This window comes from Podarcis pityusensis (genome assembly GCF_964106645.2).
Source record: "Podarcis pityusensis genome assembly, chromosome: 1".
NCBI lineage: Eukaryota > Metazoa > Chordata > Lepidosauria > Squamata > Lacertidae > Podarcis > Podarcis pityusensis.
In genome coordinates, this window is record NC_138028.1 from 75,977,579 (window position 1) to 75,990,224 (window position 12,646).

Sequence of the window (12,646 nt, forward strand, 5' to 3'; positions counted from 1 at the left end):
CACAGTGGCTGACCAGATGCCTGTGGGAAGCGCCCAGGCAGGACCTGAGTGCAACAGTACTCTGCCCACCTGTGATTCCCAGAAACTGGTATTCAGAGGCATCAAAGCCTTACTTTTGGGAAAGAGGGAGTAGATATTGAAGATCACAAGGGCATATCATGTGACAAGCATGATGTCAGATTTATGGTTTTTCTGTGCACATACATTTCTGTAGTGAGGAATGTTTGGAGCAATTTTCAGTCAAGTAACAATACACAGTACTGATTTTCATATATTGTCACAGTAGACGGCACAGCTCAAATATGTTCTGCTGATGCCTCAGATAATCATTTACCCCTGACAAACTAGGAATGCGGACATGTGCTAAGGTAAGTTCAGCTCAAAGCAGAACTATTATTATTATTATATATACAACATCTGCATTGTCCCCCAGTCTCCATTTGCTAAAAACCAACATAAAAGGCAAAGAGATTAGTGGAGCAATGGATGTTAGATGCAATTTCTTTAAGAGACCAACAGCCTGGATGATCTAATTAATATGGAAAAAGAACCCCCTTGTGCTAAAGTGAAAGAAAACAAAAGCAAAACCCCACAACATGTGCTAATTGCTCAGCATTTAATGGAACATTGCAGGGTAAATGAACTTCATTTGGTTCCTTTCCAGCTGATCTCTCTGGTTCCATGTCTTACATGATTGGTGTCACCTCCTCGGTCTGTAGGTGAAAGAGGACACAATACCCTTTCATTGTTCTAGAGACTGAAATGCCCCTGGGGCTTTCTACACATTGGCTGGAAAGGAGGATTAAATAAGGCAGTGGTTTGGTGAACGAGTGAGGGAAAGTGCTTCACACAGAGCCACATATGCCAACAGGGAAGATGAAAGAGGAAGAACCGCACAGTACACGGCATATCAGAAATAATGTTCCAGCCCCATTTAGAATGGCAGCTAACAAAGGCTACAGCCCTTCTGAGGATAGTAGATTTGCAGATTCTTCCTGAAGCATGGCTCCTAAAAGGATATTTCTGTAAGTATGTGGGTATGCATGTATGTATGGAGTGCATATAAGTGTGGGGGGAGGGGGAAGCAAAAAACAACAACTCCCTGATCATGAAATGTTAAGGTGCATAGTCCAGAAAGTGGAGGCTTTTCCTGCATTGCACACATCACAGTACATAATCAAATTGCACAAATGGATCTATGAGTACGCCTGCAATATGATACAAAGTTTGATTTTATTTTGAATCAGACTAATGGTCCATCTATCCTACCCCTGTCAACCTTGACCAGAAGCCTTCTTTAATTATCTCTCCAAGAAGTCAGGCAGAAGTCTTAAAAGGAACATAGGAATCACAGAATCCTAGAATTACAGAGTTGGAAGGGACCACAAGGGTCATCTAGTCCAACCCTCTGGAATGCAGGAATCCTCTTGCCTAACGCGGGGGTTGAACCCATGACCCGGAGATGAATGTTTTAGCGCGGCAGCACCTACACGTTGAAACTCCCTGTCTGTTGACACCAGGCAAGTGCCTTCCCTGTACTCCTTTGAGCACCTACTTAAAACATTTTTGTTTAGGTAGGTCTATCTAGACACATAAATGTTGATGTGCTTTAATCTTTTACAGTTCATTTTATTTATCTTTTAAATGTTTTAAATTACTTGTTTTTTACTGGGGGTTTTCTGATAATTTTAAGATTTCTTGTAAACCATTCAGGGGCGTTAATACAATAAAAATAAAGATAACAAAAAAAAGACGTTTTCTGCTTCTATAGCCTGCTTCCATAGCCTACTGTTCTGTGATGTTCTGAGCAGATGATGTGGTCTCAATGAGAGAAACCACCTTGCAGTGGTAGTCAAATGATAAATGTCTGCACAATGTTGGAAGGGGTGTGTGGAGCCAAGCACCTTGTGTTGCATGGAGACTGGCCTTTGCTCCATGTAGTGGAACTGCCTTAAGTCTGTTTCTAAATGATGCTTAACATTTTGTGAACATCTCAGACTCTTTGACTCAAAAGTCTGAATTCTCTTTTAATAAAAGGTATGTGCGTACGCAGTGGCATTTTACAACAAGTTACAGCTTGCAGAATCAAAAGCAGCTCTTTTCATTTTGCTACTGTAGTACCCTGACATATGGCTTCTAAATCAGTCCCCTCCTTTTAGTGCGAAGGATGCAAACAAAGCTCTTATTCCTTTTTCGTTTGCCCCCACATGAACATATACACAAAGATTACTACGAGTCCTGCCTGTATATCTCAGCAGACATGGCCTCAGGCGATGGAAAGGGAAGAGGCTCAAGTAATTGTCATTTATCAATATTCATGCAAAATCCTGTATCACCCTCTCCAAGTGCTCCCCCCTAATAACCTCTCATAACCCAAATAAAAATAAGATGAAAACAGAATCCTGCAACTCATTACCAGGGGGAAATTCCTCTCAATGTTTTCCCTCCCCTATGGAATAATTGGCATTATTTATTACCACTGAAGCCTAATCAGGTTTGCCATGGGGCCTTTCCTGTAATCATACTTTTATTTGTCAGCACTGCAAAACCAGAAGGGAAAAGCCAACACACTCACACAAACAGAAGCTGGACCAATTGCTGTGCTGCTTGATGATGTCACAGCCAGCCAATCCTGACTCCTTTAGCTGTTCTCTCTGCTCTTCCATGCAGACTCCTCTTAATGCTGTGTGGAGTTTTTACTTCTTTTCTCACAAGAGGGAATGCCTTCAGAGGAAATCTAAAACTGGGGCTCCTCCTTCCTCACAGAGCTCCCTCAGGCTCTAAAACACCATTCCCTGTCAGCTCAGCTACCTGATGCAAAGGAAACTAAAAGAGCTCTGGCCTCTCCCCGCCATTGACTCACCTAATAGGCTGCTTATCTCCCAAGGCTGGGCAGTGTTTTTAAAACAAGATGCTGATCCAATGTGCCAGGAAGAACATGGTTTTCCAGGTGAACAACCATTGTTGGATATGTATGTGCATTGTTCCTTTAAATGCTTTCATTTCAAAGTAATTTGGGCCAGTGCTTGAATGACAGACCAGCACTGGGTTGTCAGCTTTTATCCGCTTACTGGGGACGTTGTCACTAACTTAAGATATATTTGCAAGTTAATGTGCACGATGCAAAACTGGACATGCCTATTTTTCACCTCTGGGTGCTTCAAAGTCTTGGGCAACCATCCTGTGGCAAGGCAATAAATCACAGGAGTAAAGTCACTTTGGGCCTCATTTGCTGTGCTTTCTGTAGTGAGGGAGCCCTTGCTTGGGAATTACAGGCAGTTCTCTCACCCTTGTAACCCACGAATTGCTCTCTTGGCAAGCTGATCCAAAGATAGAGGATATTCCTGTTAGCCCCAGATTTGACCTCTCAAGTCTGCTGGTCAGGCCATTTCCCTAAGGAACCCCCATGTTCAAATAACTGCACATGAACACAGCAGCTGAAGATGAAAGCACACCAGGCACCCTAATGTTACAAGCTGCAACTGATGCTACAAGCTTGCAATGTTACAAGCTTTCCCAGACAGTGGGGAAATGTTTTCGCCTCAATACCCAAGGTGTCACTGGATTTAAATTGAAGACTTATACAACAGAAAATAATATTTTGAGTTTATGGGACTCCTTTACAGTTGTGTATATAAAAAAAGGGTTAGCTAGATAGCTCAGTGTTGGAGATGTGGCAAGGACAATGCCTCCCTGAAACATATGTTTGTACAGTGTTCTATACTTTTTACGTCTTGTGAGAAAGTGCTGACTGTGTAACAATGTCTGTGCAGGAAAAGTCAAATCTTTCAGGGAAAAATATTCTATTGAACTATATACCTGCAGTGTGGAAATTATCAACAGGACAATGAAAATGGACTTTGCGCGCCCTAATGGGGGCCAAGAGACTGATATTGATGAACTAGAAAAGTATAGATATGATACCCTTTAATCATTGGATTGATGATATGACATCACTCACAACCTATGAACAGAATGCTTACAGGTGCAGACTTTGCTTGGATAAGTATGATAATATTTGGAAGGGCTTTATACAAAATGTAGTAGGCTATTAATATTTATATATGTATTAGGATAACAACACTATACCAATTTTATATATGTGTGTGTGTATAGATAGATAGATAGATAGATAGATAGATAGTTTTTTTATATGTGTCTTTGTTGTTGTTGCCCCCTCACTTTTCCTTATTTTTTCTGTATCACTTTATTTCTTTTAATTGAAATCACTTCAATACAATATAAATATTATTTTAAAAAAATCAGGAGTGGGCAAATAGCTTCTTGTTTCAGGAAGCCTTTGGTTATCATCATTATGCTGATCCTACTGATTTCTGATGTTGCTGGTATATATTTTTTTAATTGAAAGAATATGCTCACTTGGAGGAAAGTCAGAAAACTCTTTAAAAACAAAACAAAAATATTTGCATTGACCCAAACCATGAGTGGATAAGCTTTTTCATTCAGAGACTGTTTTGCCAATTTAACATTGGCCAATGGGGTGTGACCAAGAGAACACAGTCTGCAAGTGCTCTCTCTCTCTCTCCTTCCTATGCTGCACACACATTAAGTTTGTCCCACTGTTATCTCTGATCAGATTTTTGAAGCAGTACAGACCCCTGCTAACTTTGTTCACCAGCAGCAGAAATTTCAGCATGGCCATGACTGGACAACCAAGCAGAGTAGAAGATTTGTAATCTTGTCAGCCCCTGACTGGCATTTAAAACCGCAAATTATAATGCCCCTCTCCCAAACTAATCCATGCTCCCTGCCACCCAAACTGCCTATTTCCAGTTTTTCCTTATGAAGTGTCATAAGCAGCACCATCCTAGGAACTGCAAGGCTCTCACAAAATGACCATACCAGGTGCCAGAATAACACAAATAGTTAAGGTGTAACAAAAAGAACTTTCCCTCACCAACCAATGACTGCAAGACAGAATCTATTTCCTTGAAATCTGCTCCAATCAGACTTAAGAGTTGACAGGAAAGTACAGGAAAGAGTTGACAGGAAAGTATCCTAGGAGTGGACGGCAATGTTCCAGCTCAACTTCTGTGGCAGGGTACAGGTGACTAGATTGTTCAACCTGTAATTGGGTTCACATCCATGTTCAGTCCTGTTCTGACTAAATGGCTTGGGCAAGTTACTGGCCCTCAGTCTCAACCTGCATAAAACAACTCGGTCTAGAACAATGGTAAAACAGAACAAGACCATATGAGGACATGGCTAGAATATTTTTCTGTTCAAAACTGGAACAAGGGTGGAGAGTGGAGAGGGCTGGCCTGAGCCATAGGGCAAGTTGACTTAGATCTCCAAGGTCAAACCCCATTACTTTCAACTCAACTGTACCACCTCTGCCAAGCAACAACTTGAAAAACAACAACAACCCCATGGCTTATTAAACTAAGGCACCTTTGATCATGTAAGTAATAACCTGCAGGCCATTTGTTAACTGTGGAACTGTAAGTGTCTGCTGGACTGATGAAGTATCAGTCTAAAGGACTTATGAGTTTGGTCATATAGTTTAATAAGGAAAAATCTCTCGGCCTGATCCAGCGGCTACCAAAGTAAGTGGGACTCTCTCCATTAATTTTAATGAGTTTCAGATTGGACCCTCAAGCTGTTATTGATTTCCGTCAGCTCTCCCTTGTGCTCTGTTGACTGTTATAAACCCATCTGCGCTACTTGCCTATTTTCTCTGGACTTGGCATTCAATCTACCCCATAACCTGTCACCACTCTTTTCTGTGAGCTAGTCTACACTCGTAGTTTAGTGCAACCCAAAGCTTGTGTGTGGATTCACAATGCATGCAACACCTCTAGACTGTCAGGAAACTACTCCTTGTTGCTTTTTAAGAAGCAAACCCTGTGCTCCGAAATCAGTAAGATATTCTTTATCAGAAAAGGTCTGCCCCTCCTATGCTTCCTCTGCACATGACTCGCTTGCCTGAAACACCCCAAAGAATGCCCCTTTACTCTCCCTCTCCCCAATCTCATGGAGGAATGTGCAACTGTACAAAAATCATGCTGTAGCTTTATGCAAATGTGTAAGCAGCCCTGCATCATAACACAAACCTGGAGGAAAATAATTTTGACTGGCAGACCAAGGCATTGAAGGAGAATGAGTTGAGGACACAGGGACTGATCAGAAAGGAAAATCATGATAGAAGGGCAACTTTTCTGTCATCACTCACTTATGTATCTTAAGTTTGGGTGAAAATCACTCTATTTCAAAGTGGTACAGTTTAAACACAAACACAACTTCCAGATATACATCAAAAGCTGCACTCAGCTCCTCTTCTTCCTCAGCCCACCCTACACGCAGATGTTGCAGCTCAGCTACAGATTAGTGTTGCAATCCAGTGCACATTTTGGAGTAAGCTGCACTACAATATTTGCTTTTGAATAATGATGCACAAGGTTGTGCTGCACATCAACTCAACAATAATCTGTACAAGCTTTACATTCTACCTATGCTTTATTTCCTTTCCCTTTCAAAAGAAAGATGCAGTCCGTCTATATAGAAGTCTGCCTTTAAGACAACGAGGCTCCCCTTTTTGTTATGGGTATATCAGGACTGTAGTCATTCAAGGAGTGTCTTTATAATCATTGCACATTTATTACAAGGCATCAGCAGTGGTTATGCAATGCACACTCTTCATCTTGTTGTAGTCTTTACCCTATCAGATTTAAGGATTTTAATGCCATCTGTACTGAGAAAGAGCCTTACATCCATTATGTAAATCACCGTTCACAGCCAATCAAATCTTAGGAAACAACATTACTGAGAATAAATGTATGGTTATGGGTCAGTAGCTGAACAGAAACCTTGCATTCCAATTGGTGGCAAAAACTCAATTTCACTGTAATTTAAAAATTACTCAAACTTGTTAAAGCCCTAAGTGGAAACTGGTTCAATTTAAAACATGGCCTGCAAGTTAACAGGTTAAACCACACTCAACAATTAAATCATCCAAGTGGGTATCAATAACAGACTGATAAAAGAAAATTACTCCCTACTGGAAAAGAAATTAAAGGGAATAGTGAATCGAATGCCCAGAAGGGGTCTAGGCAAGGCTGCCAAACACCAGAAGGTTTTCTATAACCCAAGGATGCCATAAAATGAGTTTGTTGAATTGGTAATTGTCCCAGGTTTCTTCAGGGAGAGGGCGCAATATGACACATATTATTCTTATTTATTGGCAAATGCCCCCAAGATCCTTATAAATTAAGCTGCCGATTCCACTGGGCTTTGGTTTTTCCCAGTTAAAGTGTTCACTGTAAATGAATGTGACAGTAGGTGTCTCCCTGTCTTCAAGCTCACCATGGGGAAAAAAGGTTTAATCAGATATGAGCCACTCATCATACTGCATATTACTGAACGCGACCAAAGAAAGGCCATGGACAGCCTTCAGTGAAAGCACGTGTGTTATCAGCGTATCTAGACAGTAATAGGGGCTGGCAGCTGCATGCACACAGTACAGGAGATTCCCAGCCTTACCAGTGACTAGCTAATGGCTTGTAAAAAGCCAAAGAGCTTTCAATGACCTAGAGGCTGATCTGCTATATAATCTTATGCCATAAATATCTTATATTATGCCATAAATATCATATAATATTATCATTCCCTTTAATAGCGAACTCAGGTGGTTGAGCACTGAAAAGATTGGAACCAAAACAGGCCCACTGAGAACAAGAGGAGGGTATTACCATGACGGACAAGTTTGGTGGTATGCAGAAGTAAAGCAAAAGTTTAAAACACCCTCCCAAAGAAGGATCTGCCCTGCAAAACAGCACCATGAGAATGTTGAGTGGCCTTAAGGAGCCACAGAGCTTTGAGTGTCTGCTTATAGCACCCTGGAGGAGGACATAGAGTGTTGGCTCCTTGATCAGAAGCAATACTATTGCTGGGTAAGGATACACTGCCACCTTTTGTTGAAAGTACCACTTGTATGCCATGTACCTTATGCAGCTTTACTCACCAGATTGAATGACTATGACAGAAGTCTAAAGCGGAGATGATTTGTCTGAAAAACTTCCTGGCTTCTTTTGGCGTTAATCTTCCTTTCTTTACAAGATAGTCAAAGAGCTCTCCACCAGACACATGTTCTAGCACCAAATATCTAAAACAAGACAGGAAAAATATATTTGTTTATATGCGATCAAGCAGATGTTTTAAACATACACGCATAAATGTCTGCATAATAACCAATAGGCAACTTTCTCTATAATAACCAATAGGCAGCAAAGTATAATGCATAATAACCAATAGGCAGCAAAGTGAGACAAAGTATTTGTGCCCTTGTACGTTTTTAGCTGCAAGTGAATGTCTGGAGTTCTTGGATATCTCTTGGAATATAGGCTTTAAAACAACAAGAACAGATGACTTCATTGCTCCCAGTATCCTTTTTAATTGATCTCCATTGCTTAAAGATAAATTCTGCCTAAAAGGACCATGGATAGTGATCTACCTATCGTGCAGTATGTACGGTAACTAAACAGTTCTGCTAGAGCAATGACTTTTAGGTACACAGTGGAACTTTGCTGCCTTCTCTTCTCTCTGCCTGCCTCTATACATGCCCAGTACATCTGCCCTGGAGCATTGGGGGAACCCCCATAACTGATTTAGGGGACACATGAGAAAAGGAGAGGGTCTGGAAGTTCCATTACACAGCTAAAACTCTTTGCACAAGCAAAACAATTTAGTCGGATACTGCCCAATATCTTCTAAAATAACACTGCTGGAATTAATATCAATGCACATTTAAACTCCATATTCAGTGACATGAAGTTCCGATTTGCAACCACATTAGCAGTAAAATTGTTTGCAGACTAAAAAATGATAATGTGACAGCAAATTTCCAACTTTCAGACTTAGAAGAAGGTGACTAAGAAAACATTTGCAGTTATTTTGTTTTGTTTTGAGGTGCTCTGAAAAGCATTGATTCTTCTGTAAATTTAGTCCCATCAAAACTGACTTACACAAGAGGCAATTAAGGAAGAGAATAAAGAATTACCAGGATGTTTTTAATATTTGGTGACTGCAAGATTATTATATACAATGTACCATATATACAGATTGTTTTGCTTTTTAATTTTTGAGATTTTCATTTATAAGCCACTAGAGTGTGATTTTATCATTGAAAGGCAGGATAAAAATATCCAAATATAGAAAGTATAAATAAATGATTAGATGCAAAATTATCATATGGAAGACAAAGTTCACGAGTGAAGAACAACAAAAGTATCGGGATAGTTCTGACTCAAAAAAATTAATAAGTAATGTAGGAGTTAAAGCATGGTAGAAAATCACTTCTTTTCATGAAATATGGAATGAAGAAGAATCAGGTAAAAGCAAATAATGGAAACTCTTGTGCACTGTCATCCTTTGCATATTTACTTGGAAATATATCCAATCAAACTTACTCTGAAGTAAAAATGTATAGGGTACCACGGTGTTTGTTGTGATAACAGATGTTTTTTCTTATTGGAAATACCTTCATTTGTGTGTTATTGTATGTTAAGGATGGTGATGCATCGCAATCAATTTTTAAAAACAACATTAAAAGGGATAATGGGGCAATTGCTGTTCGATAGAGTTAGATATCTGGTCTGCCAAGTCTAGTACTTTCTGCTCTGCTAGCAGCTCCCCAGTGTCTGCTATCTTTTGACTACAGATGCTGGAGATCACACCAGGGACCTTATGCATGGTCTAACCTCTAAATTATTCACTTAATTTTAGAACCATCTTTCAGGAAAACATCAAACTGTGATAGATATCAAGAGTGTGTCTCTATCTGCTTAAAGGAACTATGTGATCAGTTTCCTTCACAATCAGATATTGTGAAACCAAAGGTTTGCTATGTGAAGCTAAACCAAGCCAATAGTCCCCACTAGTCAAGTGGGGCTTAGATACAAGTGGTGCCAAACCGTTCCCAGATTACCATGCTGTCATCATGGGAAAGAATTCCTGTCCTGGGTGCACACTATGCAGAAGTGATTCCAGAATCTTTAGTTATAACCCTTTTTTAATAGCATCTATGGTATAAGATGGGACGCAGGTGGCGCTGTGGGTAAAAGCCTCAGCGCCTAGGACTTGCCGATCAAAAGGTCAGTGGTTCGAATCCCCGTGGCGGGGTGCGCTCCCGTCGCTCGGTCCCAGCGCCTGCCAACCTAGCAGTTCGAAAGCACCCCTGGGTGCAAGTAGATAAATAGGGACCGCTTACTAGCGGGAAGGTAAACGGCGTTCCGTGTGCTGCGCTGGCTCACCAGATACAGCTTGTCACGCTGGCCACGTGACCCGGAAGTGTCTGCGGACAACGCTGGCTCCTGGCCTCTAGAGTAAGATGAGCGCACAACCCTAGAGTCTGTCAAGACTGGCCCGTACGGGCAGGGGTACCTTTACCTTTTTATGGTATAAGATGGGCCTAGAATGCCATGCTTGGACAATGTGGTGTTTGATTCATTTTTCTGCTATGAAACTCTGTAGGGAACAGGTTATTGTCCAAGTCTCAATCTAGTGACATCTGGCAAATCTAGTGGTACGTCCAAAATTAGCTTTCTAATTAGGGACTTGGATAACTCATTCCTTCTGCTGTGGACAGCTGATGTTTTGGACAGGGTAAAGCCGTAGGACAAAACTGTATGTAGCTTAAGGTATAATACTAATTTAGATACAACACCATTCATATATAAAGATGTGCAGACATGCAGACAGATGCCCTCCATTACACAGACTTCAAATGCCCAAGTTCAGAAAATTACAAGTCTAGCATTTTTCTCACCCACAGTAGGAACAGCACAGCAAATTTATTTATTTATCAACTTTCACTTATTAAAAATGCCTCAGTATGCAGCACCAACGTCTTGAATGAAAAGTAAAACAAACTGAGGGGCAGAGATAATTCAGAGGGTTATTTATTTTTGTTCACCACCCAGAAGCGTCAGAGACAGTAATGGAAACAAATGGAGTAAGACATTTTTAAAAGATTGGTGCTCTTGTCTCGTCAGGGGAAGCAAGAGGAGCACAGAGACAATGTATTCTGTGCTAACAGCTCTGCTAACATGAGGAGAGTGGCAGACTTGTTTGTTAAGCAATGCTCAAGGTGCAAGAGCTGATACACAGAGGAGGTTTTCTGTGTAATGCAACATCTCAAATACTCCGGTCCTAAATTACTAGTGCACCAGAGACACTAACAGAAGCTATTCCTTCGCATTCAATCAATTCCCTTCAAGATTGCCTCCACCAGATGGCTTTGATTAAACAGCCTTACTTTAGTACCCAACTCCTGCTCCATGCTCTTGGATTGAATTAAACTCAATCCAACCCTGGAATGGGAATATAAACATATTTACCAAATACTTCTAACTAGAGCTATTAACTACAAGTTTATTATTGTGAACCTAGAAGCTTTCGCAGAGATTGCATGTGCACACATATTTTGATTATCCATTTTACAGATCAGTTCTCAAAGGTGGGAGGTTCCTGCTTGGATTTAGAATCAATTGCCAACATGGCTAATTTTGATTTCCTCCTGCTTTAAGGATTATTCAGTACTCTTACTAATCTCATAGACATTTCTTTGCTGGTCCATCTATCTGTGGGCATTTTTATGTGGAAGTAAGTCCCACCATATTCAATAGGTTAGAATTGCAGCTGCAAATACCCTCCCAGTCAGTATTACATAGACAGATGTTTTTGACTGAAACTACAGGGGCAGAAATTAAATAATATGGTTGGTCCACATGACTCTGCTTTTTCATCTTTTTGGAGAAGGAACTGTGTGTTTCCAGAATTGGAATGGAAGACGACTATCAATTATGTCCACATTTGTTATATTTTAGGCCTCTTCTGCAGTTTCTTGCACATTAAAACATATCCTGCTCACTCACTGTATTTAGGAGCTTGGAAAACATGTCTCCTGCATCTGAGTCACTGAATAGAAAATAATATGTTTGTCTATTGGGGGTCAACTTGTTCATCCATGTGCAACACATGGAAGGTGACAAATGGGGTGCTGGGCAGGATCTGATATGGTCTCTATCACTAGTAGAGGTGCCAACCTTTGTCCAAAATGGTCCCCCCTCTCACCCCCCCCAAAAAAAAATCCATTGCAGGCTGTGTGAAGTTCTACACTGCTCTCATGACCCCAGGAATGTTCCTGGCAAGTGGCAATGGAAGTCAGCACACAGGTGATAGCCCTTTCCCACCAGGGTAGTGGCTGCAAGAAAGCAAATGCCGGCCACAGGAAACTCAGACTCAGTGGTGGAGCCAGAACACTAATGAGGTGGGGTGAAGCACCCACTTTAGAAACTGGTGAAAGGGGGGCATTCCGGTGGCCGCAGGAGGATGGGGGTAGGGAGCAACACATTGCCATTTTTCCTCAGGTGGCTAAACAGGACACACCGCCCCTGCTCAGTGGTGTTCATCAACAGCTAGCTGCTTCCTTCACTAAGTCCAAAGTGCTGACAAAAGAGTTAAAAAGAAGTTGAAGTAAGAAAGGACGTTATAAGATGAAGAGAAGGAGGATGGGTGGAGAAAATTGAGGGGTATGTGGGAGGGAGCCCAAGCAGAAGATAGGGAGAACAGGAAGCGGCAAAGGAAAGAGTTCTGTTTGTCCCACTTTGATTTTGCAATTCCTTATGAC

The 12,646-nt window shown here is 41.1% G+C and overlaps 1 protein-coding gene across 16 annotated transcripts in view; it reads right to left on the minus strand.

The window, feature by feature from the left end:
• BRSK2 (BR serine/threonine kinase 2) overlaps nt 1-12,646 on the minus strand; it is a 395,119-nt gene that overhangs the window by 93,769 nt on the left and 288,704 nt on the right. For all 16 annotated transcript variants that reach the window (XM_080998644.1, XM_080998638.1, XM_080998650.1 and 13 more), the window contains exon 4: nt 7,982-8,122. In XM_080998644.1, the coding sequence (XP_080854770.1) occupies nt 7,982-8,122 (141 nt within the window). The remainder of the gene's footprint in view (nt 1-7,981; nt 8,123-12,646) is intronic.